Here is a 25,116-nt window from a genome sequence, read left to right on the forward strand (position 1 = left end):
CTTCAGAAAATAATATCGACACATATACCGATACGGTGAATGAGTTTATCAGGAAGTGCATAGGAGATGTTGTAACCACTGTGCCTATTAACTTTTTGGTGCACCCATCCCGTTAGGGGGATCATTTTCGTCAACATCCTCTGAATTGCAGAGCTCCAAATTCAAATTAAATTACTGAAAATATTTAATTTTCATGAAATCACAAGTGCAATATAGCAAAACATAGCTTAGCTTGTTGTCAATCCTCCTGGTGTGTCAGCTTTCAAAAACACTTTAAAGCTAAAGCATAAACCAAGCGTTTATGTAAGGACATCTATCTTAGCAGACAAAACAAAACAAACAGCTAGCAGCAAAGTAGATCGGTCACGAAAGTCAGAAAAGCAATAAAATGAATCACTTGCCTTTGATGATGTTCGGATGTTTGCACTCACAAGACTCCCAGTTACACAATAAATGTGTCACGACGGGGCAAACAAAAATTCCAAATAGTATCAGTAAAGTTCGTAGAAACATGTCAAACGGTTTTTATAATCAATCCTCAGGTTGTTTTTACAATAAATAATCGATAATATTTCAACCGGACCGTAGGTTTTTCAATAGGAGAGAGAGAAGATGTCTGCTCCAAGCTGTTGCGCATGCAAAACTCTGCTGGCACCCAGCCATCCACTGACGCGATGTGATCGTTCTCGCTCATTTTTCAGAATAAAAGGCTGAAACTATGTCTAAAGACTGTTCACACCATGTGGAGGCCATAGGGAAAGGAATCTGGTTGATATCCCTTTAAATGGAGGGAAGGCATGCAATGGAACAGGGAGCTTTCAAAATAAGAGGCACTTCCTAGTTTTCACCTGCAATATCAGTTATGTTATACTCACAGACAATATTTTGACAGTTTTGGAAACTTTAGAGTGTTTTCTATCCTAATCTGAATTATATGCACATTCTAGCTTCTGGGCCTGAGAAATAGGCAGTTTAATTTGGGTATGTTTTTCATCCAAACATCAATATACTGCCCCCTACACTCAACAGGTCAAAACCAACCCCATCCAGAAACCGTGGATAGATGGGAGCATTCGCACAAACAGCCAACTTTGCCAAACGGGGGATGATTTAACAAAAGCGCAAAAAGCACAATCATTGCACGAATGTACCCAACCATAAACATCAATGCCTTTCTTAAAATCAATACACAGAAGTACATATTTTTAAACCGGCATATTTAGTTAAAATAAATTCATGTTAGCAGGCAACATTAGGGAAATTGTGTCACTCCTCTTGCGTTCATTGCACACAGAGTCAAGGTATATTCAACAGTTTGGGCCACCTGGCTCGTTGTGAACTAATTTGCCAGAATTTTATGTAATTATGACATAACACTGAAGGTTGTGCAATGTAACAGGAATATTTAGACTTATGGATGCCACCCGTTAGATACATTTTCACTATTTCACTGAAAGAATAAACATTTTATTTTCGAAATTATAGTTTCCGAATTTGACCATATTAATGACCTAAGGCTCGTATTTCTGTGTGTTATTATGTTATAATTAAGTCTATGATTTGATATTTGATAGAGCAGTCTGACTGAGTGGTGGTAGGCAGCAGCAGGCTCGTAAGCATTCATTCAAACAGCACTTTCATGCGTATGCCAGCAGCTCTTCTCAATGCTTCAAGCATTGCGCTGTTTATGACTTCAAGCCTATCAACTCCCGAGATTAGGCTGGTGTAACCGATTTGAAATGGCTAGCTAGTTAGCAGGGTGCGCGCTAATAGCATTTCAAATGTCACTTGCTCTGAGACTTGGAGTAGTTGTTCCCCTTGCTCTGCAAGGGCCGCAGCTTTTGTGGAGCGATGTGTAACGACGCTTCGAGGGTGGCTGTTGTCGATGTGTTCCTGGTTCGAGCCCAGGTAGGGGCGAGGAGAGGGACAGAAGCTATACTGTTACACTGGCAATACTAAAGTGCCTATAAGAACATCCAATAGTCAAAGTTATTTGAAATACAAATGGTATAGAGAGAAATAGTCCTATAATTCTTATAATAAACTTCTTACCTGGGAATATTGAAGACTCATGTTAAAAGGAACCACCAGCTTTCATATGTTCTCATGTTCTGAGCAAGGAACTTAAACGTTAGCTTTTTAACATGGCACATATTGCACTTTTACTTTCTTCTCCAACACTTTGTTTTTGCATTATTTCAACCAAATTGAACATGTTTCATTATTTATTTGAGGCAAAATGTATTTGATTGATGTATTATATACAGTGGGCTCCAAAATTACTGACTCACAAACAATACTTGAAAAAATATAAACAATATAATTATAGAGATAAACTCAAAATACCAACATGTGAGAAATACTGTACTTTATTAACGTTTCTATGGAACCAACCATAAATTTAACCAAAATCAAGGTTTCATAATTATTGGCACTCATTTAGTACTTAGTGCAACCACCTCTGGCAAGGATAACAGCATGGAGTCTTTTCCTGTAATGTTTGGCAAGGTTAAGGAACACATTTGGAGGGATTTTGGACCATTCCTCTATGCAGATCCTTTCAAGATCCTTCACAATCTTGGGTTTGAACTTATCAACTGCCCTCTTCAACTCAGCCCACAGGTTTTCGATTGGATTGAGGTCCGGCGACTGAGATGGCGATGGCAGAACATTGATTTTGTTGTCACAGAACCATTTCTGTGTGGATCTTGAGGTATGTTTCGGGTCATTGTCTTGTTGGAAAGACCAGCTACGGCCAAGTCCCAGCCTTCTGGCAGAGGCAACCAGATTGTCAGCCAAAATTGCCTGATACTTGGTAGAATTCATTATGCCATCAATCTTAACCAGTGCCCCTGGACCTCTGGAATTAAAACAGTCCCAAAACATCACTGACCACCCTCCATATTTCACCGTGGGTATGAGGTTCCTCTTCTTGTATGCACCTGTTTCAACGTCAATGCTGTATCTGACCAAAACGTTAAATTTTGGTCTCATCTGACCAGAGCACCTTCTTCCAGTCATGATTGAAATGACGTTTGGCAAACTCCAAGCGTTTGCGTCTGTGTCTTGGGGTCAGAAAGGGCTTTCTTCTGGCAACCCTTCCAACGAGCCTGTGGATGTGGAGGTAGCGTCTGACGGTGCTTTTTGAAACCTGGTGACCCCAAGACGCCACCAAGGCCTGCAATTCTTTCACAGTGATTCTTGGGGATTTTGTTGCTTCTCTCACCATCCTCCTCCCTATCCTGGGGGTCAAAATGCATTTTCGTCCTCTACCTGTGAGGTTTTCAACTGTTCCATATCTTTTGAATTTTCTAATAATTGCCCTAAAGTACAGTATTTCTCACATGTTGGTATTTTGAGTTTCTCTCTATAATTATATTGTTTATATTTGTTTAAGCATTGTTTGTGCATTGCCAGTCAGGGGTGCTAGTAATTTTGGAGCCCACTGTATATTAAGTTAAAATAAAAGTGTTAATTCAGTATTGTTGTAATTGTCATTATTACAAATCAATAAATCTGCCTTATTTGGTCCTCCAATAATCGGTATCGGCGTTGAAAAATCATAATCGGTCGACCTCTAACCTCCACCTTACCTGCCACCCTAGACCCACTTCAATTTGCTTACCGCCCCAATAGATCCACAGACGATGCAATCGCCACCACACTGGACACTGTCCTGTCCCATCTGGATAAGAGGCATACCTATGTAAGAAAGCTGTTCATTGACTATAGCTCAGCATTCAACACCATAGTACTCTCCAAGCTCATCATCAAGCTTGAGGCCCTGGGTCTGAACCCTGCCCTGTGCAACTGGGTCCTGGACTTCCTGACAAGTTGCCCACAGGTGGTGAAGGTAGGAAACAACACCTCCTCTTTGCTGATCCTCAACACTGGGGCCCCACAAGGGTGCGTGCTCAGCCCCCTCTTGTACTCCCTGTTCACCCATGACTGCGTGGCCATGCACGCCTCCAACTCAATCATTAAGTTTGCAGATGACAAAACAGCAGTAGGCTTGATTACCAACAACGATGAGACAGCCGACAGGGAGGGCTCTGGGAGTGTGGTGCCAGGAAAATAACCTCTCACTCAACGTCAACAAAACTAAGGAGATGATCATGGATTTCAGGAAACAGCAGAGGGAGCACCCCCCTATCCACATCGATGGGACCGCAGTGGAGAAGGTGGAAAGCTTCAAGTTCCTCGGCGTACACATCACTGACAAACTGAAATAGTCCACCCACACAGACAGTGTGGTAAAGAAGGAGCAACAGTACCTCTTCAACCTCAGGAGGCTAACGAAATTTGGCTTAACACTGTTTTTTTTGCAATAATGTCTAAAAACCTGTTTTCGCTTTGTCATTATGGGGTGTTGTGTGTAGATTGCTGAGGATTTGTATTTATTTAATCTATTTTAGAATAAGGCTGTAACGTAACAAAATGTGGAAAAAGTCAATGGGTCTGAATAGTTTCCGAAGGCTCTATATAGGCCTGACAAACATACAATACCAATCAAAAATAATTGCTGACATGGGCTAATTGAGTGACTGTCTGTGACTAACATAACAAGAGAAAAACTAATTATCCACATCTCGAAATTGCACTTTTGGCTGGGGGACTCAGACCCCGACTGAGTCCCCCAGCCAAAAATGTTTTAATATATATACTGTATACATATTTATTTTGGGGGGAAATGGATCCGCAGGCCTACAGGTCCAAGCTCCAAAAAGCAAACTGTTTTACAGTAAACTGAAGGTCCCCTATGAGAGCCAGCCAGCCAGTCACTTTGCCGTTACAACCTAGCATTTCCATTTCCCCTGCTCCAGCCTCAGGGTTATGGAGGCTTGGCAGGCCAAAGCTGCAATTAAACTGTACAGTGTGAGTTCCTCAAATGTCTCTCCCTGAGAGGAAGTAGGAGAATAAAAACAAAGTGACACAGAGACATAACAGTGCCTTCAGAAAGAATTCACACCCCTTGACTTTTTCCACATTTTGTTGTTTTACAAAGCGGGATTCAAATAAAATACAAATTGTTAACAATCTACACAAAAGACTGTAATGTTTTTATCAAATGTTTGTTCATGGAAAATAAATATGTATATTTTGATAAGATAAATATTCAACCGCCCTGAGTCAATGCATGTTAGCGATTTCAGCTGTGAGTCTTTCTGGATAAGTCTCTAAGTGCTTTGCAAACTTGGATTATACAATATTTGCCATTTTCATTTTAGGTTATTGTCCTGCTGAAAGGTGGATTCTTCTCCAAGTGTCTGATGGAAAGTAGACTGCCTTGTTCAGGGGCAGAATGGCAGATTTTTACCTCCTCAGCTCTGGGATTCGATCCAGCAACCTTTTGGTTACTGGCCCAACGCTCTAACCACTAGTCTACCGGCCGCCGCGAAACGCTGAAAATACGGTCTGTGGTAAACACAGGCTTAAGAGATCTGATATGTTTTGTACTATGAGATAATATCAGTCAGTTAACACAACCTTTGTGAATTTGGAAAGCCTTTATGTGCGTTGTGTTAATTTTATTACTTAAATGCTTCAAAATTCACAAAAAGTGATGTTGGCAGCTGAAGATTATTTCATAGAACAAAACTTTTAAGATCTCTTAAGCCGGTGTTTACCAGAGACCATATTTTTGGCGTTTAACCAAAAATTCAATTCATTTTCCCATAGGCTTTGTTCAACAAAACATTACTATTGTTCTCTCTATTGTTTCACAGCAGTCGTTAGTAAACCTTATGTGATGAGTAGGTAGCCTATAATAATTAATACTCCACCCACACTTTGGGTTGCCACTCATGCACTGTGAATAGTTGGTACTTTTACATCATGATAAATGTCACATTGACATGTATGTAAACTTGAAGGTATTTCCATCATTGCGGCATTTTGCTTCATTTAGGACTGTAGGCTAAACTCTTACTTGTTTCTACATATTTATATATTATATTAATCTACTTTCGTTAGTGGTGAGAGAGGGGAGGTGGCAGGTCGTCGCTCAAATAAAGCATCCGATGGCGGAACATTTACTGGAGCCTCAGCCACATGTGCATGGTTTTAAAACGAAAGCGGGGGTAATTTCCTAACAGTGTTTTCTGTAAAAGGAGACAAGACCTGTGCATTCAATACACAAGATATTATAGCGAATACGAAAACAGTAATGCTCTGTTTTGTGGACTGTCGTAGGCACTAACCTGGTTGGAGTGGCTGCATCCAGTTCCCGGCACAGACAGTACGAGCATGTCCATGGCAAGGGTTTATGCCGTCATATTCAGGCGACGTGAAGTAGATCGAGCATGCTTTTGCGGCACAGTCGATAGAGCGCCGGACCTCGGGCTAGAAGGTCGAGGGTTCGAGACCTGTTCCCTGCATGTTTTATTACAATACAGTATGTAGGCAATTGTATATAAAAAAAAAGAAAACAATTGTAGTTCAATCTCAGTGCAACTTAATATAACCTGATAATAACCTACAAAACACTTCAATGGTAAAATAAAATCAATGTAACACATGCTAAAGTATAAACCGAAAATATACATCAGGGTGGGGAAAATGCGCGCCCGGGAACGTTGCCTGTTTTTCACGCGGAAAATACTCCTGTCCAGTGGTGTATTTTCCGTGTATTAAAATAATTTCTCAATTTGTGTAATGCTTTTATATATTTTTTATAGTGGATTATGATTAAAAACGGATAAATTATACAATGGAAATGTGGATTATATGATGCATTCTATGATACGAAAGTAAACCTAGTCATGTTTAAAATGTCTCATGAATTAACCTACTGTACCTAGACTATTGTTGTAATCTTCGAGGTGGAGCTATATAAAGGAGCTCTTGCGCTCTGGTAAAATAAAAACGAGGTTGCTTATCTGAATATAGCAGAGGGGTATACTACGAATCTAGTTAAATCTGTAGGCCTATTCGGGATGTTCTAAATTCCAATTCAGGCTTCCATGTAACCGAAGGAGGATAAATATCCAACATTTTAAGATAATGACGAAAGTATATATATTTGCAAGAATGTGGATTGTGAAATCATGAGTTCTCTAGTCTAGGCCTATGCTAAGTCTAATGATAATGTAGTGAGTGATACGTGGGGCAATAATGACCACAGCAAAGATGTAGCCTACAGAATTGCATGGCATTGACATGTGTGCTTTATAATTCATTCAAATCCAACATTTTCAATAAAGCACTGATGAACAACAGATTAAAAATACCACAAAATGAAAAACAAGGAATCCAGTGTTTATTGGTAGGCCACTACCTACAGTATGTCCTATACTCACTTACTGTACTATTATGCAGCTACAATGTAACAGAACACAGAATATAATGTGAATGAATACCCATACGCAGAGCCATATATTAATATATGGCTCTTTGCCCATAAGTATTTCTAATCAGAGTATTGCGTTTCCCAGTAGTATTACAAAGGATTTCTCTATTGGTATACATGACGTTCTACAACATGACATCAACATTAACAAACAAGATTAAGAGCCTGGGCAAATACTTGAAACCTGTCTTGTTGGTACAGTAAACATAGATTGTAGGATGTCTTTATTTTGGCACCTAATACAATTTTTTCAACAACAAAAACAAACTTGATATGTGCATTGGCTTTGTCACATTTAGTCATGGTAAACAACATTGTTTCAATATTGTTATTGCCAGCTAAAGTGATGATACTGTATATTATCTAAAATATATATTTTCATGAAGAAAATAAAATAAATGTATCATAACTGTAAACATTTGTATTTTCATTCTCTGATGTGTCATCTAAATAGCATTTCAGTCTCTGTGTACATACAGATTTGCCATTTAGGTTTGGTTGGTGATGGCATCAGTTATGATGTATGTGCCTTGATGCATTTGTGAACACATAATAAATTAATCTTTGTTAGTATCTACAGAGACATAATAGGCTAACAAAAAATTATATACACACACACACACACACAGTTGAAGTCGGAAGTTTACATAAACTGAGTTTATGGTGTTTCACAATTCCATGACATTTAATTATAGTAAAAATTCCAATCTTAGGTCAGTTAGGATCGACACTTTATTTTAAGAATGTGAAATGTCAGAATAAGAGAAAATGATTTATTTCAGCTTTTATTTCTTTCATCACATTCCCAGTGGGTCAGAAGTTTACATACACTCAATTAGTATTTGGTAGCATTGCCTTTAAATTATTAAACTTGGGTCAAACGTTTCAGGTAGCCTTCCACAAGCTTCCCTCAATAAGTTGGGTGAATTTTGGCCCATTCCTCCTGACAGAGCTAGTTTAACCGATTCAGGTTTGTAGGCCTCCTTGCACGCACACGCCTTTTCAGTTCCGACCCACACATTTTATATTATTGACTTTGTTGTCCTTAAGTCATTTTGACACAACTTTGCAAGTATGCTTGGGGTCATTGTCCATTTGGAAGACCCATTTGCAACCAAGCTTTAACTTCCTGTCTGATGCCTTGAGATGTTGCTTCAATATATCCACATAATTTTCCATCCTCATGACGCCATCTATTTTATGAAGTGCATCAGTCCCTCCTGCAGCCAAGCACTCCCTCAACATGATGCTGCCACGATTGGGATGGTATTCTTCGGCTTGCTTTTTCCTCCAAACAAAACAATGCTCATTATGGCCAAATAGTTCTGTTTTTGTTTCAATCAGACCAGATGACATTTCTCCAAAAATTACAATCTTTGTCCACATGTGCAGTTGCAAACCATAGTCTGGCATTTTTATGGCAGTTTTGGAGCAGTGGCCTCTTCCTTGCTGAGCGGCCTTTCAGGTTATGTCCATATAGGACTCATTTTACTGTGGATACACATATTTTTGTACTTGTTTCCTCCAGCACATTCACAAGGTCCTTTGCTGTTGTTCTGGGATTGATTTGCACTTTTCGCACCAAAGTATGTTCAACTTCCTGAGCGGTATGATGGCTGCGTGGTCTCATGGTGTTTATACTTGCGTACTATTGTTTGTACAGATGAATGTGGTACCTTCAGGCATTTGGAAATTGCTCCCAAGGATGAACCAGACTTGTGGAGGTCTACGATTTTTTTTCTGAGGTATTGGCTGATTTCTTTAGATGTTCCATGATGTCAAGAAAAGAGACACTGAGTTTAAAGGTAGGCCTTGAAATACATCCAATTGACTCAAATTATGTCTGTCAGAAGTTTCTAAAGCCATGACATCATTTTCTGGAATTTTCCAAACTGTTTAAGGCACAGTCAACTTAGTGTACGTAAGATTCTGACCCACTGGAATTGTGATACAGTGAATTATAAGTGAAATAATCTGTCTGTAAACAATTGTTGGAAAAATTACATCTGTCATGCATAAAGTAGATGTCCTAACCGACTTGCCAAAACTAGAGTTTGTTTACAAGAAATTTGTAGTTCTTGAAAAACAAGTTTTAATGACTCCAATCTAAGTGTATGTAAACTTCCGACTTCAACTTTATATAGTACCAGTAAAAAGTTTGGACACACGTACTCATTCCAGGGTTTTTCTTTATTTTTACTATCTTCTACATTGTAGAATAATAGCGAAGACATCAAAAACTATGAAATACCACATATGGAATCATGTAGTAACCAAAAAAAGTTAAATCAAAATATATTTTAGATTTGATATTCTTCAAAGCAGCCATCCTTTGCCTTGATGACAGCTTTGCACACTCTTGGAATTCTCTCAACCAGCTTCATGAGGTAGTCACCTGGAATGCATTTCAATTAACAGGTGTGCCTTGTTAAAGGTTAATTGTAGAATTTCTTTCTTTCTTAATGAATTTGAGCCAATCAGTTGTGTTGTGACAAGGTAGGGGTGGTATACAGAAGATACCCCTATTTAGTAAAATACCAAGTCCATATTATGGCAAGAACAGCTCAAATAAGCAAATAGAAATGACAGTCCATCATTACTAAGACATGAAGGTCAGTCAATCTGGAACATTTCAAGAATTTTGAAAGTTTCTTCAAGTGCAGTCGCAAAAACCATCAAGTGCTATGATGAAACTGGCTCTCATGAGGACCCCCACAGGAAATAAAGACCCAGAGTTACCTCTGCTGCCGAGGATAAGTTCATTAGAGTTAACTGCACCTCAGAAATTGCAGCCCAAATAAACGCTTTATAGAGTTCAAGTAACAGACGCATCTCAACATTAAATGCACAGAGGAGACTGCGTGGGTCAGGCCTTCATGGTCAAATTGCTGCAAAGAAACCACTACTAAAGGACACCAATAAGAAGAAGAGACTTGCTTGGGCAAAGAAACACAAGCAATGGACATTAGACCGGTGAAAATTTGTCCTTTGGTCTGATGAGTCCAAATTTGAGATTTTTGGTTGCAACCGCCGTGTCTTTGTAAGTAGATGAACGGATGTTCTCCGCGTGTGTGGTTCCCATGTGAAGCATGGAGGAGGTGGTGTGATGGTGCTTTGCTGATGACACTGTCTGTGATTTATTTAGAATTCATACTTGACCAGCATGGCTACCACAGCATTCTGCAGCGATACGCCATACCATCTGTTTTGCGCTTCGTGGGACTATCATTTGTTATTCAACAGGACAATGACCCAACACACCTCCAGGCTGTGTAAGGGCTATTTGACCAAGAAGGAGAGTGATGGAGTACTGCACCAGATAACCTGGCCTCCACAATTACCTGACCTCAACCCATTTGAGATGGATTGGGAAGAGTTGGACCACAGAGTGAAGGAAAAGCAGCCAACAGGTGCTCAGCATATGTGGGAACTCCTTCAAAACTTTTGGAAAAGCATTCCAGGTGAAGCTGGTTGAGAGAATGCCAAAAGTGTGCAAAGCTGTCATCAGGGTGGCTAATTTGAAGAATCTAAAATATCTTTTTGATTTGTTTAACACTTTTTTGGTTTCTACATGATTCCATGTGTTATTTCATAGTTTTGATGTCTTCACTATTATTCTACAATGTAGAAAATAGTTTTTTAAAAAAGGAAATACCCTTGAATGAATTGGCATGTCCAAACGTTTGACTGGCACTGTATATATATACTGAGTGTGTACAAAACACTTGGAACTCTGTCCATGACATAGCTTTTACCTGGATTTAATTTATCAGTCTATGATCCCTTATGGATGCCACTTATTAAATCCACTTCAATCAGTGTACATGATTGTGTATGTGTGCCATTCAGAGGGTGAATGGTCAAGACACATTTTTTAAATGCCTTTGAACATTTGTGCGCCAATAACTGCAACGCTGCAGGGTGTTTCACCCTCAACAGTTTCCCGTGTGTATCAAGAACGGTCCACCATCCAAAGGACATCCAGCCAACTTGACACAACTGTGGGAATCATTGTGGTCAACACGGGCCAGCATCCCTGTGAAAGGCTTTCGACACCTTCTAGCCATGCCCCGACGAATTTTGCCCTCAGGATGCTCGCAGGGCAAAATGGGGTGCATCTCAATATTAATGTTTTGTACACTAAGTATATATCAAATATAGCATTACGAGTTAACTGGAGAGTTCTATTTTTACAGTGTGAGAGTCTATAGAGTTGCACACATACAAGTGCAAGTCCAGGAGGACTTTTGCAGAGAACAGTCATTTAGTACGAGTCAGATGTCATGCATTCCTTATCTGGACACTTACAAAAAGAAAACATGTTCCCTTGTATTGTGGTGCACGGGCACACACACACACACACACACAGTCCCTGGCCCTGCAAGGACTATAATGTGGGACTTTTACCCTTCTTTCTCAAACCCACAGCAGTTTGCAGCATCGTTAGGACTCACAGTAATCATAGAACTCAGGAGAACTAGCAATATGTTAAAAAAAAAAACTGGTAAATGACAAATTTGCTCAATATTGCACATTACCTGCTACGTAATGTGCTCATTATGGTCTCACACAACGTATTTGTGCTTCTTGTAAAAAAAAAAAAAAAAAGAAGAAACAACAAGCAATGACAATGTATTGCAATGTTGTGTTGATTCAGACATGATTGTAAGTCCTCCATTGTGTAATCATGTGTGTACTGCTCTTCCATGGTGAATGAGGACTGCTAGCTCCCTTCTCCTCTTCACCTCCTTTTCTACTTTTACAACATCCTTACTTCTCCGGCCTCTGGAGATTCTCTCAGATAGATAAATCTGTCCTTCTCAGGAGTTTTCCTCCGGGGCTCTGCGGAAACTGAGCCGTTTGATGGAATCTCTTTGAAGGGGAGAGCATAGAGGGAGAGGAGGAGAGGATGTGACTGTTTAATTACATTTGCATGGTGGAATAGGCAACATTTAAAAAAAATAATACATAGCAACTGTCACATTGAGGACAGAAGCAAACCGCACTGTTGATAGGATGAACATTCAATTAAATGAAGCATTCTTATGAAACAGATTCAGGTATCAATAGTGTTCCAAATGGAACGCTAGTCCTTATATAGTGCACTACTTTTGACCAGGGCCCACAGGTATCTGTTCAAAAATAGGGTAATAAATAGGGAATAGGATAGCATTTCCCCTCACATTTGGTCCCAACTGGACTCAACTCAACCCTGCATGGCACACTTTGATAATGCGTTACCTGTAGTTGTTTACCCACAACCGCCCGCAATTGCTAATAACCCTTCCGCCCGACTATATGCGATAAAGTGAAAATCTGATGCCCGCACCCAACCCTAACCCGCAAATATAGAAAATGTGCTGTAACAATTTCTATCAAACAATGTAAGCTACGTTTTGGTCCCGTGGTGGTATATGTAAATGGCATGTGGGTTCTTCGGGTCTTTTACTTGGTCGTCGACCAATACGTTTTCCTCAATGGAAGGATAGAGAATCCGTGTAGTAAGTGATATTTAAGTGGTATGAGGGACATTGTTCATTACCAGATCTTAAAATACCGTTTTAAATCTACCTACCTTATCATTTTTCTTCTATTTACGGCGTAGGTCTGCCCTTAGGGCTCATGGTGTACCTTGGAAGTCAGCTTTGATGCTACATCCTACAGATTGTTATTCAACTCAAAGGGTCTAGTTTCCAAAATGTCAACTTCTTATAAACCTCTTCCTCTTGATACTTTATGGTAAAGAGGTCTTCCAGGTGTGGCTCAATGTTTTAGTTGCAGTTCAACGGAAGCCTCCACACTCACTCTCTATCCGTCAATGGGATCCTCCATTTTTGGGATGTAGTTTATATGGAGCTGTCTACCGCTCGCATTCATGGAGCTAAAGAAGGCACTTTGAACTGCTGAAACACTTCATGATGTATGTGCTGCTTCGATTTTTGTCATTTTAGTCATTTTATTTCATTTTATCCCTTAGGTCCTCGGGCGGGGCGGGACTGGGGGGTGTTTTGTATGTATGTATTCATGTTTGCTGGCAATTATTATTACCAAACAAAAAACAAAAATACGCTGTAGTCTACAGTCAGAGACGGCAGAATGATTTTTGAACAACGGGTGCACTGTTGTTGTTGCCTAATATATATATATATATATATATATATATATATATATATATATATATATATATATATATATATATATATATATATATATATATATATATATATTGCTGAGTTACAGTTCATATTAGGAAATCGGTGAATTAAAAATAAATTCATTAGGCCCTAATCTATAAATTTCACATGACTGGGCTGGGGTGCAGCTATGGGTGGGCCTTGGAGGGCATAGGACCACCCACTTGGCAGCCAGGCCCACCCACAATGGGAGCCAGGCCCAGCCAATCAGAATTAGGTTTTTGCCACAAAAAGGGCTTTATTACAGACAGAAACACTCCTCAGCACTCTCCTCTCCCCACACCCCCTCAGACAATCCTGCAGGTGAAGAATCCGGATGTGGATGTCCTGTCCTGGTGTGGTTACAAGTGGTCTGCGGTTGTGAGGCTGGTTGGACGTACTGCCAAATTCTCTAAAACGACGTTGAAGGCAGCTTATGGTAGAGAAATTGACATTCAAATTTTCTGGCAACAGCTCTGGTGGACATTTCTGCAGTAAGCATGCCAATTGCAAACTTGAGATATCTGTGGCATTTTAAAGTGGTCTTTTATTGTCCACAGCACAAGGTGCACCTGTGTAATTATCATGCTGTTTATTCAGCTTCTTGATATGCCACACCTGTCAGGTTAATGGATTATCTTCACAAATGAAAAATGCTCACTAACAGGTATGTAAACACATTTGTGCACAACATTTTAGCGAAATAAGCTTTTAGTGCATTTGGAAAATTTCAGGGATTTTTTATTTCAGCTCATGAAACATGAGATCAACACTTTACATGTTGCATTTATAATTTTGTTCAGTGTAGCTATGTTTCTGCTTATACTGTAGTTCCTGATATTTTGGTAGGCTATTTGTTAGTCAACTTAGATATATGCAGCTTTTCTTCTGTCATTATATGTGGCCTTGAAGACTAAATAAACCATTGCTCACCAGAATAATGTCATAAATGATTGAATGAATGCTTCAATCTAGTTGACATCGGTAAAGTGCTCTGTCATCTCTGCTTCTTTCGTGGAGCAAAGACTTTTAGGGACCGGGGAGAAAATCCAATAACTAAGCCCAAAAATTTGAAAGATTTTCTGTTTAAAATCTCCAAATGACATGAGTTTGATTGATTGTAAGGAAATACTAAGCTGTGAAGACAACCCAACAAGTTTCTGATAGTATTTCAAGCCACATAAAATATGCATCCAGGCCGAACTGAAATCTTATCAGATTTTATGATAATGATGGCACCTCTACATACGGTCCCCAAATGCACATTAGCATTCTCTCAAAATGCTGAAAGAAAGAAATCTTATTTCTCCCCTCCTGTTCCAGAGTCAAAATGTTTTTGGTGTATCATTTTACTGCAATAAATGCTTAATCCTGCAGGAGTTCTGTGTGAAAGGTTATAGACCTACAGTCAGTGTCCAGATTTCAGTTTCGAATTTAACCCATCTAAACAGTAGGCTACAGTTCCCTTGACGTGCATTAGACCTATTTGAAGTCCCCGTCTTGTGACTGTGGTATTTGTGTAGCGGCTCACAATCGATACATAACATAGCCAGCACTGCTATCATCCTCTTTTACCATGTCACCAAATCTTTCCCAAACGTGACCTTTCTGGTCCTCCCTTCTCTTTACTTTCCATTTTGCAGCTTTACCCGTTGTCCTTTTTGCCTCAGTGGCTCAAATGTTCACTTTTTCTGCCTGTTCCCAAAAGCCGTTTCGCAATTGGTGTGTAGGTTATTTGGCACGCGTAAAGTCAGGCCCTAAAGCTTAGGTTTATGCACTAATGGCACAGCCCAAAAATAATGTAAAGAAAATGTAAACATAGCCTGCACAAGAATTATACAATTTCGATTTTTAAAAAAACATATTTACTCATCCAACCGCTACCCACAAGCCCTTCATGCACACAATATTTCATGACCCTAAACCCGCCCGCCCCACAGATACAACCGCAGGGACTGCGGGTTAGGAGTCAACCCTCGCAGCACTAGTTACCTGTTCTCCAAGCGTGGTTTGATGATGGGTTTGTAGAGCTCGGGTATCTTCCTCTCCAGCATGGGCCGCAGGTTCTCTCTCAGGCGGTTGTAGTTCTTCTTCAGCTCGTGCTGGTACTCCTTCTGGTCCATCGTGATCAGGTGCTTGTTCTTCTCCACAGCCTCGCCACACCTACAGACGAACAGTGGGGGGAAAATACATACTGTAGGCTCTCTCTCAATAGTCTCCTCTCATCTCCTCCTGAAAAGTCATTTCAGGTCAGTGATCTTTACGGAGGACTTTCTTATTATTTGTAAATTTATTTAATTTCCTTATTTTCTATTAACGGATTCCAGTTCATTTCCTGAGCTAACAATGTGACTGACATGGATTTGACCCCAAATCTGTTCACATTGAAATGTATAAACGTTTTCACCTTATTAAAAACAACCCCTGTGTGTCCATCTGTATTTGATTGGGGCTTTCTCCGAGCCCTGCCTCTTTACTACAGGAATGCTCGAGGAAGAAATGTGTCTTGTAGTACTGTGCTGAGAGTGGCAGGGAGAAGAGTGACCGATGACCAAACAAACTAGCCTGAGGTTGAACCTCATTCCAGAGAACAGGGTCATGCCCGCATTCACAATTACAACATGCATAATGGGCGACAAACGAGGCACAGGGAAATGGAAAGACGAGGATGCTTTAATTTTTTTTTTTTAAAACACACATGGTTGCACTTATCTCTCCCCTTTTAGTGCAAGTAATACGGAAAATGTAATCTAACGGTATATGGTAAATGCATAGGGACTGCTGGAAAGACGGGGGGAAACAAAAGCATTTAAAAACCTTCAATGTGCTGTAGAGAGCAGCCATCGCCCTTCCAGCGCAAATAGCAGGATGATAAGTGGATACTATAAGGAGCTCGTGCCAGCTTGCATGGATTATGGAAGAAAATAAACATTTTTGAAATTACGGTAAATATTTGCCAGCCTGCTTGCAGGAATCAAGGCAGTTGGAATGTGGCATGAGGGTTCCAAAATGAAAGCCACCTTTCGGAGGCAAACGATACGTTCCCACGCGAGGCACACACTCTTGCATACAGGGACACACAGACACACACCCTGGACCAAATAACCACATCGCCTGCCTCATTCGTTTAGACGGTTGGTTTAAATTATTTGTAAAATATTCTAAATAAAATTTAACTCCCCAGGCAACAATAAAACTTTTCTGTTCCATTCAAAACCAAATGCAGCTGAATGATATTAAATGGAAAACAACTTTTATTCATTTGCCCAACGGGAAATGAAATACCTTGTTGTGTTGTATTAAATCATGTTTTAGTTACCTGTCTAGCTTCCTTTAGTATCACCTATGAATGTATTCCAGTAATAACACATTACCAAGACTGAGATGCTGTGTGTGCATACAGTAGCTGGTTTTACTGTCATTCGCTTGCTTTTCTATTTCCACCACGTGGCAGTACTATTTTAGAGTGTCCTTTTCTATTTCCACCATGCGGCAGTACTATTTTAGTGTCCTTTTCTATTTCCACCATGCGGCAGTACTATTTTAGTGTCCTTTTCTATTTCCACCATGCGGCAGTACTATTTTAGAGTGTCCTTTTCTATTTCCACCATGCGGCAGTACTATTTTAGTGTCCTTTTCTATTTCCACCATGCGGCAGTACTATTTTAGTGTCCTTTTCTATTTCCACCATGCGGCAGTACTATTTTAGTGTCCTTTTCTATTTCCACCATGCGGCAGTACTATTTTAGTGTCCATTTCTATTTCCACCATACAACAGTACTATTTTAGAGAGTGTCCTTTTCTATTTCCACCATACGACAGTACTATTTTAGAGAGTGTCCTTTTCTATTTCCACCAAACGACAGTACTATTTTAGTGTCCTTTTCTATTTCCACCATGCGGCAGTACTATTTTAGTGTCCTTTTCTATTTCCACCATGCGGCAGTACTATTTTAGTGTCCTTTTCTATTTCCACCATGCGACAGTACTATTTTAGTGTCCTTTTCTATTTCCACCATACGACCATACTATTTTAGTGTCCATTTCTATTTCCACCATACGACAGTACTATTTTAGTGTCCTTTTCTATTTCCACCATGCGGCAGTACTATTTTAGTGTCCTTTTCTAGTTCCACCATGCGGCAGTACTATTTTAGTGTCCTTTTCTATTTCCACCATACGACAGTACTATTTTAGAGAGTGTCTGTGCTTCAAGACACCACTAACACCATTAACGCCAGAACTGTATATTCCACCAAATACTGTATTCGTGCCAGAACTGATAACGAGTGCACACTTTGGGGAAAAGATTAGAGAATCGGACTGCAGCCAAAGCAAGTCAGGGTTGCTTAGCTCTCATTGGCTGGCTGGTGAGCCATGGGTTTCTCTGTGGTGTTTGGTTTGGCTCTCACCTCATTATGAACTCTTTGAAACACAGGCGCAGTTTGTTGTGGTGACGGAAGAGCTTGGGGTCCGCTGGGATCTCATTCAGAAAGACCTGGGCCACCTCCAATGGTCCCTACACAGACAGACAGACGGGAGGGACGGACGGAGGGGAGAGAGAGCGAGGGAGGAGAGAGAGCAAGGGAGGAGAGAGAGCGGGAGGGAGGAGGCGATAGAGAGAGAGCGAAGGACAGAAGGAAAACAGAGGAAGAAAATGGTATAAAAGAGGAAGAAGGAGAGCGGGAGGAGTGGGAGGAAGAAAGTGTGTGTGTGAGAGTGGATGATGAATGCCTTGCTTTCAGTAGAGGAAACTACTTCCTAACAGAAGGCTTAATAATGTCCGTGTCCCAAATGACACTACTTTTGACCAGAGCTTCATATATTCATAGGCCATAAGGAACGGGGTGCCATATGAGACACGGCCAATGTGTCCAAAGGCCACGATGTTCAGCCAAGAGATCAGACGAGAGACCCCGGATTGGCCTGCTGTGTGGCTAAGGTCACCCCTGAACCCTGCCTACGAGCAGCCATTTTGGCTCACATTCTTTCCCTCTCTGGGATCTTGTTATTCTAACTTCTAATCATCCTGAAACCACTGCACATTCGTGTGACACCGGGTCACGCCAGGCATAGCAAACGAGCCCTGACGAGCATTCGAAGCAGAGGTGCTAGGCTAGGGCCTGGACAGACAGACGGACCGACGGACATAGAGGGGGGGAACCGTGCCTCTCTACTGATTAGGCCCAGGGCTGTGTTTGTTTATGGACGGCGTGAGCATTAAGGTTGTGTATACAGTCAGCAGGTGAAAGCAGGGGTTGCTGTCAGATTAGACTATCCAAGAGAAAGCTGGGGCCATGATGTTGTAACTACATCATTACTCTAGCGTTTTAGCCAACGTTTGACGGGAGCTGTAAGCCATCAGATCAAAGGGTTTCCGTGTTTAGCGCAGACATGAAAGGAGAGGTTGTGAATTAAGGTTTTAAAAACGAATCAGCAGAGGCACTGTACAGACGATGTTAGGGTTGAACCGGACTCTTTGATGTGTCATGTCTCCCACCTGCTGTTTATCGTCACGTTAACTTACAAGACTGGATGCTTCCTCTAGATTCATGAGGATTCAGGAGAACACAAACGATTGCCTGCTATATACACTATGCGAACCAATTCAGTCGGCTTTTCAAACTTGTTTTTTTTGTCTTTATTTGTTGTGTGGAGTTGAGGAGTAACGTTCAATAACCGAGTAACAGCAATAAGTCAGAAATAGCTCTATGTTAAAATGCAAACGCGGGGGTAGAAAATACGAGAGGCAAGGAAAAGACTCCATTCTTAGGGGCCAAGGCAGGTGGCTGGAGGTACCTGGTTGACAGTGGCTCCCACAGAGCCCTGTAGAAGCATCTGGAGCATCTTCGCATCGGGCTGCTCCCTGTGTGTGGCTACTGCTAGCTCCCTGGTCTTCTTCTGCATGTCCTCGATGGCCACCTCAATGGGAGTCAGGTCAAACTGGAGGTGGGGGGAGGGGGGGCGGTAGAGGAAGAAGAATGAAAGGGGGAGTGTGCAAGTTAGATTTGGAGAGATAAAATATCAGTATTTTTGCCTAAAAGTCAGTAATGATCAAAAGGCAAGGAGGGACCCAGGCATTGAGAAGCTGTACGCGCTCAGTTCCACCAGCATACCTCTTCTTTCTGGATGACGTTGATGCGTGTCTTGACGTAGGGAAAGGCGTGCAGGGTGGTGAGGATGGTCTTCCTCTTGTACTGCTCGCTGAGCTCGCCGCGCGGCCGCCCGGCCTTGGTGAAGGGCGTGGTGTACATGAAGCGACGCAGGTTGAAGTTCTTCTCAAAGTTGGTCAGGCGGTTTTTCATCTCATAATCGTCAAAGAAGGGCTCCACATAGGTGATCTGGATGTAGGCCTGGGGGGGGGGGGGGGGGGGGGGGGTGTAAATGAAGAGATGCATCTTGTTGTTTGACATATGCAAGTCGGAGAAGGTAGTCAAATGGGTCTCGGCAGTAATGACTTGGTGTTGACTTGGTAGTGTAGTGTCGTATACTGCACCTTGTTAGCATCCAGTTTGCTCCTGTCTATGTCTTTGGAGTCTTTGATCATCTCCAGGGCATCTCCAAAACACTGACTGTAGAAGTTCTACAACAGCAATGCATACGGTACTCATGTGAATACATTCGGTACTTATATCCTTACGGTAAAAGCATGCACACAACGGTGGGCACACGCACACATCCTCACACACACTCTCTCACCTCCAGTCTGTGGGATATCTCTGGCAGGTGGGTGATCCCTGGCTCCTTGTAAACAAACTCTCGTTCGTCCAGGTCTCCAAACTTGGCCCCATAAAACCCCACTCGGAAATATGTCCCAAACATCCTCTTATGGCCCTGGGACGACAAGACAAACACAAGAAAGAGACTCAGTATTGTGCATAAAAAATTAAAATTAAAAAGGCTATTTTCATTGTAAGCATTTCACCATGATTGTAAACACTTCATATGGATGTAAAGCCCTTCATAAACGGTAGTCCATGCGGCTGTCTGTACCTTCTGAATGATGTTGTCGAAGGCTCTCTGGAGTTTGTGGTGAGCGGAGCCCAGCTCCCGGAAATCTCTGTGAGCCTCCAGGATAGGCATAACGATCTTGTACACCTCATTCACTGCCTCATAAAGACCACCCTGAAAACAACAGCAACGACACTCACTCACAACATACAATACATGGCCCGAAAGTTTGCGGACACCTGATCGTCTTACGTGTCATTCCAAAATCACAGGCATTAACATGGAGTTGGTCCCCCCCTTTGCTGCTACAACAGCCTCCACTCTTCTGGGAAGGCTTTCCACTAGATGTTGGAACATTGCTGCGGGGACTTGCTTCCGTTCAGCCACAAGAGCGTTAGTGAGGTCGGGCACGGATGTTGGGCGATTAGGCCTGGCTCGCAGTCGGCGTTCCAATTCATCCCAAAGGAGTTCGATGGGGTTGAGGTCATTTTAAAAAGGGGAGTCCACATACTTTTGGCCACGTAGTGTACGATTGTTGTGCGTTTATGTAAGTGCAGCAGTACCATTATTTAGCATGCGCATGTCCTCCACTCAGTGTGTGTGTGTGTGTGTGTGTGTCGTACCTGGCTGAAGAGTTCTGCTGCCTGCTCCAGTAGGACCACCAGCCCACCGGTGGTGAAGTATCTCCCCGAGCAGACTCCGTCTTCGTCTGGGGACAGGACGTCATCGGACACTGCCGACTCCTCCAGCACGTTGGGAGAGATGTTCTGCACAACCAATCAATCAACCAACCAACCAACCAATCAGACTCGTCCAGCATATTACAAAAGGGAACCAACCAATCAAGTGTTACTGATATAGCATTTTTTTACTAAAACATCTGTCCCCAAGTGATTAACCAAGATAGCAGCCAAACAATCTATATATTATGTTTTCAGTGTACAGTTCCCCCTTCTGGCCACAGTCAACATACCAACATTCCAGATTCAGTATTGTGTGTTCGTGCGTGTACCGCACCTGAAAGGTGACACTGCCCACAGGTAGGTATTTGTGGTCCTCTAGCATGCTGAGGTATTCAGCCACCAGGGCTGCAGCGTGGACCAGACACATGGCCGACTCTGTAAAACACTTCCTGTTCTTGTGTTTCTCCGCCATGTTCTGCAGCCAGGTCAACCTCAGGTCAGGCGACGTCTGGTAACCCTTTGCTATCCTGGAGAGAGAGGGAGGGAGGAAGTGCGTGAGTGATGCCGAATTCTTGACCCCTGGGGAGGGCTGGCGGTCAGTTTTAGGTAGCCTAACGTAAATTGAAGCTTTAACGGCCTTTTATAGATGCAGAATGTAAGCAGATGACCCGTGCACTGAGAGAGTATGCATTCACACCCACACACACAACCTGCATGTATTTACTGTACATACACAAACCCAGATCACTGTACCAAACTGCTACCACATGGTTTCCATAGTGAGCAACAAACAGATGAGAAACAACCAAACCACAGAGACATAAAGCAGGAGTCTGTGTGTGTGTGTGTGTGTGTGTGTACCTATACATGAGGTCCATGAGCATCTCTGGGTCTTCTTGGAACTCTCTCATCTTCACCGTGTCTGACAGGATACTGTTCAGGTTCCTCAGCAGCTCATCCACCTACACAGACAAGGGCTGGGGTCGATATCAACGCGTTTGTGAATGGCATTCCCGCAGTCCGTGTGCGAACGTGTGCGTTACCTGCGAGGGTAGAGGTGTGTTCTGCATCTCTGTGTCCTCATCGGCATAGGCCAGTATGGTGCGGAGGGACCTGCGGAGGTACTCCTCGTGGAAGTCATCGGACTTCCCCACCAGAGAGGCTAGAGACATGGTCACCTGCATCTTCACCCGGGAGAAGTTCTGCACAGCGGGGGAGAGGGACTGACATGAACATCTAGGGTTGACCTAGTCTGCATCCCAAAGAGCAACCTATTCCCTACATAGTGCACTCCTTTGGGCCCGGGTCAAAATGAGTGTACTGTATAGGGAATAGGGTGCTCTTTGGGAGGCAGATCACGCCTCGTCTTCAGGCTAGTGCTGCTGCACACACAGACGGGGGACCTGTTATGTGGCCCTCTGTGACAGTCATTTCTGAGGGGTGGATTTGACAGGGAGGAGGCCTATCCTCAGGATCAGGGCTTAGAGTGGAGGGTATGTAGGTATCGTATTAGGATCCCCATTAGCTGTTGCGATATTATCCCTCCGATTACAGTGAAGAGCGAGACGTTCCGCTCTGTTCTGGGCCGGCTGCAGTTTTCCTAGTCCTTCTTTGCAGCACCTGACCTTATGACCGGGCAATAATTCCGATATGATAAAACTAGAGCCTGCAGGACTTGCTGTGTGGAGTCTAAAGAGCAGAGCAGGTCTTCATTACAGACAGACGTCCCCCATCTTTACAACCATCCATCCGTTTGTTTTGACCATGACAGTTTGCAATCCAAGGTAACAAGGTCATTTAGTCTCCTCAACTTGCTCAACAGCCACATTATTCATTACCAGATTCAGCTGAGGTCTAGAACTTTCTGTAATTCTTCGTTCAAAAATACAACACTTGTAGTTTTCGAGATGTTCAGGACAGTAACACAGGCTAACGTTACAGTTTTACTAGCATGGCTGGCTGTATACATAAAAGCAAGCTATAAAAAGGACATATTAAAGAATGATATGACATTGCTCAGTCGTGTATTGGCTAATAAAGTAGACTTTGGGGTTGTAAATATTCCCCTTTAAGGGTCTATCTGTTGGTCTACTACTTTCACACCTGTGTGTGACTCTCTGTCTAGGTCTCGATGTCTCTGTCTCGATGTCTCTGTCTAGGTCTGTGTGTCTAGGTCTGTCTCGATGTCTCTGTCTAGGTCTGTGTGTCTAGGTCTGTCTCGATGTCTCTGTCTAGGTCTGTGTGTCTAGGTCTGTCTCGATGTCTCTGTCTAGGTCTGTGTGTCTAGGTCTGTCTCGATGTCTCTGTCTAGGTCTGTGTGTCTAGGTCTGTCTCGATGTCTCTGTCTAGGTCTGTGTGTCTAGGTCTGTCTCTCTAGGTCTCTGTCTAGGTCTGTCTCTAGGTCTCTGTGTCGATGTCTCTGTGTCTCTGTCTCTGTTCAGGTCTCTGTCTCTGTTCAGGTCTCTGTCTCTGTTCAGGTCTCTGTCTCTGTTCAGGTCTCTGTCTCTGTTCAGGTCTCTGTCTCTGTTCAGGTCTCTGTCTCTGTTCAGGTCTCTGTCTCTGTTCAGGTCTCTGTCTCTGTTCAGGTCTCTGTCTCTGTTCAGGTCTCTGTCTCTGTTCAGGTCTCTGTCTCTGTTCAGGTCTCTGTCTCTGTTCAGGTCTCTGTCTCTGTTCAGGTCTCTGTCTCTGTCTCTGTTCAGGTCATGTTCAGGTCTCCGTCTCTGTCTCTGTTCAGGTCATGTCCAGGTCATGTCCCTCTCGCTGTCCAGGTCATGTCCCTCTCGCTGTCCAGGTCATGTCCCTCTCGCTGTCCAGGTCATGTCCCTCTCTCTGTCCAGGTCATGTCCCTCTCTCTGTCCAGGTCATGTCCCTCTCTCTGTCCAGGTCATGTCCCTCTCTCTGTCCAGGTCATGTCCCTCTCTCTGTCCAGGTCATGTCTCTCTCTCTATCCTTCTTCTTCTTCTTTCTAGGTCAGTCCAGTTGTTGTTAAGGGTCTCCTCCAGGTAATGGAAGGCTTAACCCTGACATGGTTGTGTGTGTGTGTGTGTGTGTGTGTGTTTGTGTGTGTGTAACCCCATCTATCTCCACCATCAGCAGCAAAGCGGGAAACGATCTCCCATTAGCTGCGACATAATCACCTATGGATCATCTCTACGGCCCCATTCTGTTAAATCCAACGTGGAGCCAGGGCCTAAACGGCCATCACTGGCATTGATACAATGTGTGTGTGTATATGTGTGTGTGTTGTCCTTGTGTGGGGGGCTCTGAGTGATGACCTCACTCCTTCTCCTTTCTCTTTTCACTATTTGTCATCCCCTCACTCGGTCTCCATCTCCCCTACCCTCTCTCCAGCTCTCCACCATCATCCCGAAAGATGGCCTCACTTCAACTGTGCACTGGCAATCCATCAAAAACTCTCATTCACCATCCTCCCTCCTCTCTTTCACTCGTTCTCTTCGTATGCATGTCCTCCCTGGAAAAACCCTGGTCTTTTTCACTAGGAACCAAACTGAAGAACATGGCCCGACACCGGGAGGGGACAACCTGAACTTGTCCAATAAGAAACTTGTGGCAACACGCTTGGCTACGTTTTGCAACGGTGTGCACTAATGAATATGACCCCTGCTTCATGGTTTTATTTAGATGCTAAATGGGATATGGAGAGGTGGTGAGGGGGATGAAAACAAACAAAGAGTGGGTGAAGGAGATCCTTCACGTCACGGCTATGGAGGTTGTTTAAAACAGAAGAGGTAAAGGTCATTCACTCTGAATTAGAGATTGTGCCAAGAGGGGAGAAGCTCAGATGACCTTCTGTCCTTCCCTCTCGCTCCCACGCGCCGTCTCCTTCTCCACATCCCCCTTTTTCTAACTCGCACATTACTTACAGAAAGGCCGGGACACAGGGGTTAGACAGTGACATATCTCCCTGTTCACTTCTCACTACCCAGAAACACATCACTCA

General features: G+C 42.6%; 2 protein-coding genes across 17 annotated transcripts in view; both read right to left on the minus strand.

Annotated features, from left to right (window-relative positions):
• The window catches only part of aopep (aminopeptidase O (putative)), a 124,364-nt gene extending 118,058 nt beyond the window's left edge, over positions 1-6,306 (minus strand). For all 15 annotated transcript variants that reach the window (XR_016496659.1, XR_016496660.1, XR_016496663.1 and 12 more), the window contains exon 1: positions 6,201-6,306. The gene's annotated coding sequence lies outside the window, so the exon portion shown is untranslated. The remainder of the gene's footprint in view (positions 1-6,200) is intronic.
• A 930-nt stretch (positions 6,307-7,236) lies between these two features.
• dock8 (dedicator of cytokinesis 8) overlaps positions 7,237-25,116 on the minus strand; it is an 81,246-nt gene continuing 63,366 nt past the window's right edge. For both annotated transcript variants that reach the window (XM_036980088.2, XM_036980087.2), the window contains exons 36-47: positions 22,199-22,357; positions 22,017-22,117; positions 21,490-21,682; positions 21,096-21,239; positions 20,515-20,646; positions 20,221-20,355; positions 20,018-20,104; positions 19,638-19,874; positions 19,321-19,464; positions 17,934-18,040; positions 15,514-15,684; positions 7,237-12,220 (exon numbers count right to left, since the gene is read on the minus strand). In XM_036980088.2, coding sequence (XP_036835983.2) covers positions 12,169-12,220; positions 15,514-15,684; positions 17,934-18,040; positions 19,321-19,464; positions 19,638-19,874; positions 20,018-20,104; positions 20,221-20,355; positions 20,515-20,646; positions 21,096-21,239; positions 21,490-21,682; positions 22,017-22,117; positions 22,199-22,357 — 1,662 coding nt within the window. In that variant the 3' untranslated portion in view covers positions 7,237-12,168. The remainder of the gene's footprint in view (positions 12,221-15,513; positions 15,685-17,933; positions 18,041-19,320; positions 19,465-19,637; positions 19,875-20,017; positions 20,105-20,220; positions 20,356-20,514; positions 20,647-21,095; positions 21,240-21,489; positions 21,683-22,016; positions 22,118-22,198; positions 22,358-25,116) is intronic.

Source organism: Oncorhynchus mykiss, chromosome 6 (genome assembly GCF_057628025.1).
Source record: "Oncorhynchus mykiss isolate SJ-2025 chromosome 6, ASM5762802v1, whole genome shotgun sequence".
Lineage (NCBI taxonomy): Eukaryota > Metazoa > Chordata > Actinopteri > Salmoniformes > Salmonidae > Oncorhynchus > Oncorhynchus mykiss.